The sequence below is a fragment of the Aplysia californica genome, unplaced genomic scaffold (genome assembly GCF_000002075.1).
Source record: "Aplysia californica isolate F4 #8 unplaced genomic scaffold, AplCal3.0 scaffold00008, whole genome shotgun sequence".
In the NCBI taxonomy this organism is placed as follows: domain Eukaryota; kingdom Metazoa; phylum Mollusca; class Gastropoda; order Aplysiida; family Aplysiidae; genus Aplysia; species Aplysia californica.
In genome coordinates this window covers 355,540-360,463 of record NW_004797278.1, presented here as the reverse complement: position 1 = coordinate 360,463, position 4,924 = coordinate 355,540, and the positions used below count along the sequence as shown (strand labels likewise).

At 39.8% G+C, this 4,924-nt stretch overlaps 1 protein-coding gene across 2 annotated transcripts in view; it reads left to right on the top strand.

Moving 5' to 3' along the window:
- LOC101862231 (polycomb group RING finger protein 3) overlaps positions 1-3,328 on the top strand; it is a 19,956-nt gene extending 16,628 nt beyond the window's left edge. For both annotated transcript variants that reach the window (XM_005089665.3, XM_013082011.2), the window contains exon 10: positions 2,143-3,328. In XM_005089665.3, coding sequence (XP_005089722.1) covers positions 2,143-2,181 — 39 coding nt within the window. In that variant the 3' untranslated portion in view covers positions 2,182-3,328. The remainder of the gene's footprint in view (positions 1-2,142) is intronic.
- The last annotated feature ends 1,596 nt before the right edge of the window (positions 3,329-4,924 follow it).

Genomic DNA, 4,924 nt, shown 5'->3' with positions numbered 1-4,924 from the left:
TTGGCTTTTCGCTGGGATTAATTCAAATATTTAAAAAACTAAATGATAGCAAAATGCATAGTCTATATTTACGTGAAGTCTCGTGAATTTAAGACAAGTGGATTAAATTTTACCGTGATCTAAAACTGAACTCATCCTCAAAACAAAATCCTTCCACTTCTACCCCATCGGTCTTGACATGGAGGATGCCATTTTAAAGCTCAGGTTTTCCTCTTTAAGATGTTCCGGAAGTCATGAGGAAATGTAGAAAATTTAGAAAATGTAACAAAATAGCGAGTGGTTTCGGACCCACCGAAAACGCGACGCATCACGACAGGGATAAAAAGTCAACTGGGTAGCGTGGTGGATTTTCTCGCACGAGCGTTCACGTTCATTGAACTACCTACTATGATACTATGAAAAGCCGTTACGTATTCATTTTCAGGAGTACCCCTTAAGCACTGTTGGTGAGGTCGTGCAAGTTTTTTCTTATGCCTTGAAAACAGAAAAAAGTCACACGGAGTAAGACCAGGCTAGTGAAAGTGATCTTCAACTTTGAAGCCGTTTATTTCCCCCGAAAAATTATGTCATGGCTGATTTGTGGGCAGGGGCATTATTGTGGAGTATTTTGATCCCGTGTGTGCCGGCTCGAGAGCAGCTTTTCGTATTGCGGGCAGTAAGCGTTATGAGTACTGTTTCCATAGATCTAGAAGTCACTCTGACGTTTATTTGCTCTTTGCAGGGGATTTGGAGAATCCTATGCTTTGCACTGAAAAAAAAAAGTGGTGTACAAAGCCTTTGTGGACTTGTTTTATAGTATAATTTTCGGGGTTCGGATCCTTTAGGGCACCATGGCATGTTTTGTGACTTCCGGTTTGGCTCAAAGAAATACACATGCATTTCATCACCAGTGAGGTTCTCAGTCTGGCGCCAGGGGTCGCTATTCTTGTACCTATTTGGAAGTTTGATAGCATATATTAACCATAACCCTTTATTTTCAATGGTCAAGATATGGGGTATAAACCTTGAATTGCAAGGGGTCCTTCTGTTTACACATTGCATTATCAATGTAAATTTTATTCTCAAGAATGTTGTTGTTTTTCGTAGAGGAATTTCATTGGTTTTGGGGTTGTAAAGGCTTGTATGCATGCCTGTAGGATCTCAGGTAGTAGTGTCTTATCCTGACACTGGCTTGTACCCAAACATCTTGTCACCAGAGAACAAAGGTACAATGTTCACTGTACTGTTTTCCATCAACCTTCACAGGGATTTCTTAGATAGTAGACAATCATAGTCATAGGGGGTGTGGGCACACTCTAGTTCTTAGAGATGGGAGCCACAAAGTGCGACAAATGACCTTCCACAGCAAGTCGTCTACATCACCAAGCGTGGCTTGCGTTTGCCCAATCCCCGCCACCTGCTGTCTCCTGGCTATCTGCTGATAACATTTCCGTTTATGGAGCAGAATAATCCAAGGGATGGCCAAATCTACTCAGAGAGATCTACTTTGTTGGTGATGTCATCTATTTCCAGGCAGCCTATTACTTACTGCTACCAGGCCTTCTGGATCTGCAGAGACATCTCATAATAAGTCATCAAGCAGTCTGGGTACCATGCCCCTTCTGTAGAGCTCCCACGAGAGGGAGGGAAGAAGATATCGACAGTGAGTTCCTGAATGAACATGTCAGCCTGCTGTGACCCCACCCCTGCCATAATGGTGGATGTGTACGGATCCTTCAATGAGCCAAAGGGTCGTAGCTCACATCGCCCCTCGCAGGGCTATGGTACCTCCTGGCCAGAGCTCCGTCTGCAACCCCTGAACGGCCATCTGTATAAGAATATCACCTGTACAAACAGACACTTCCCATTTTTCCCCCTGCGTTATTTCTAAAAAAATAGAATGACACTGTGTAAGATGGACCCTTTTTCTCTTTGACAATTAGTAGCCGTCTTTGACAATTTTGACTGTAATTTGTCATTCAATGTTTTTTTAAATTTGTGCTTTTGCGTCAGTCTGAAGCTGTTCCCTCATTACCATTATCATGAAGAATCTATAGTTGATGAACAGGTACTGTTTAGTATTGTGTGTAACACTACTATTTATGACATTTTTTATGTCAGTCTTAGAATTTCACAAACATTTTGTATTTCTTATATTTTCAGGATATTCTTCATCTGAAGTATGACATAAGTGAACAGTGACCAGTTGCAGCTTGTGCTCAGTTGTTGAAGTATTCTACAGTATGCAATCCCCCAAGATGTTACATCACAGACTACTTTGAATGCATTCCAGCTCAGACCTCCTAAACATGTTATATTTTTTTAGGGAACAGTGATCAGTAAGTGATTACTGGGTAAAGATAAGTTGTTTTTATATGCTGCCCCTTTGCTATGGCAGGTTTAGATCACTTTTTTCCTTGGGAACAAAATTGTACAGTAGCATCTTTGTGTTTTGGTGAGCTGGATAGGTTTTCCTGGGTGTCATCTCCCCTGAGTGATGTGCATAAGAAGGCTGATTTAGAAGCAATTGATAAATTTTAAAAAGAATACTTTTTTTTTTCGGTCTAATTATGCCCAACTCACTTTCTTGGTCTAGTGGTGCACGTCTTAGTTGATACTTATTGAAATTGCCAAGAGAAGTCCAAATATGTGATGGGTTTTCTAAAATAAGATTTTCAGTATTAGTTCAGTGAGAGGTTGTGTCTGTTTATTTTGACTTATACTGCCACCTTACGTCCATCTATTATATTAGAAGCCATTCATGGAGCTAACATACCCAGTGATTTTCAAGAGTGCTTTTGTTTTTGCCTACACTACATCAACTGTATGTGGGTGTTCTCCACTCATTCAGCTTTTTTAGAAGAGATTCGCCAAATGATCTGAATTGCCACTTTTGGGTTGAAAGCACCCATATGCCTTTATAAAATATCACCCAGTCTCCAAATGGTACAGATTATGCAACTTGTATTAAACTCAAGTCTGAAAACCTTCCCACTTGGAGGTCAGACCTATGAATAGACAGTTCAGTGTAAATTTCAAATTGCTTGTATATTTACAAAAATAGGCTCAAAGGTCTTGCCCTCCCGATAAGCATGCTTTTTTAATTGTGTAAGTATTTTAAGTCATTAAAAAGTTATGAACATTTTTGTGATCGAAATTTTGCCTTGAAATGGTCCATTTTTTGGCTCTGATTTTTGTGCCCAATTTCGATGCCCAATCAACAGATTGCTATGTGGGCCTATTAGCAAATTTTACAATACATCTTTTAAAAACATTGGTCTCTAATTTAACCCCGAAGAAGCATATATAAATCAATAAATATCGAGAACAAAAATTTATTTTGAATAAATGAAGAGGAAAAAAGTCATAGACACAAATAAAATCTATTATGCAAGGGCTCAAGCTTGAATGACCAATGTTGTACTGGAGATAAAGCCAAACCAAACCGTATGTCATAAGTAAAAATTCATAGTATGACAGTGATCAAGACATCTTTCCGTTTAAAGGAAGGCAATGTTGCTCAGAATAATATCAGCAAAAATAGAGCAAACAGCGTGGGGGGGGGGGTCATGGGTTTCTTGTTTGGGGTACCTATTTTCGCAAACATCTTTGGCTTTTCGCTGGGATTAATTCAAATATTTAAAAAACTAAATGATAGCAAAATGCATAGTCTATATTTACGTGAAGTCTCGTGAATTTAAGACAAGTGGATTAAATTTTACCGTGATCTAAAACTGAACTCATCCTCAAAACAAAATCCTTCCACTTCTACCCCATCGGTCTTGACATGGAGGATGCCATTTTAAAGCTCAGGTTTTCCTCTTTAAGATGTTCCGGAAGTCATGAGGAAATGTAGAAAATTTAGAAAATGTAACAAAATAGCGAGTGGTTTCGGACCCACCGAAAACGCGACGCATCACGACAGGGATAAAAAGTCAACTGGGTAGCGTGGTGGATTTTCTCGCACGAGCGTTCACGTTCATTGAACTACCTACTATGATACTATGAAAAGCCGTTACGTATTCATTTTCAGGAATACCCCTTAAGCACTGTTGGTGAGGTCGTGCAAGTTTTTTCTTATGCCTTGAAAACAGAAAAAAGTCACACGGAGTAAGACCAGGCTAGTGAAAGTGATCTTCAACTTTGAAGCCGTTTATTTCCCCCGAAAAATTATGTCATGGCTGATTTGTGGGCAGGGGCATTATTGTGGAGTATTTTGATCCCGTGTGTGCCGGCTCGAGAGCAGCTTTTCGTATTGCGGGCAGTAAGCGTTATGAGTACTCTTTCCATAGATCTAGAAGTCACTCTGACGTTTATTTGCTCTTTGCAGGGGATTTGGAGAATCCTATGCTTTGCACTGAAAAAAAAAAGTGGTGTACAAAGCCTTTGTGGACTTGTTTTATAGTATAATTTTCGGGGTTCGGATCCTTTAGGGCACCATGGCATGTTTTGTGACTTCCGGTTTGGCTCAAAGAAATACACATGCATTTCATCACCAGTGAGGTTCTCAGTCTGGCGCCAGGGGTCGCTATTCTTGTACCTATTTGGAAGTTTGATAGCATATATTAACCATAACCCTTTATTTTCAATGGTCAAGATATGGGGTATAAACCTTGAATTGCAAGGGGTCCTTCTGTTTACACATTGCATTATCAATGTAAATTTTATTCTCAAGAATGTTGTTGTTTTTCGTAGAGGAATTTCATTGGTTTTGGGGTTGTAAAGGCTTGTATGCATGCCTGTAGGATCTCAGGTAGTAGTGTCTTATCCTGACACTGGCTTGTACCCAAACATCTTGTCACCAGAGAACAAAGGTACAATGTTCACTGTCCTGTTTTCCATCAACCTTCAGGGGTATTTCTTAGATAGTAGACAATCATAGTCATAGGGGGTGTGGGCACACTCTAGTTCTTAGAGATGAGAGCCACAAAGTGCAACAAATGAC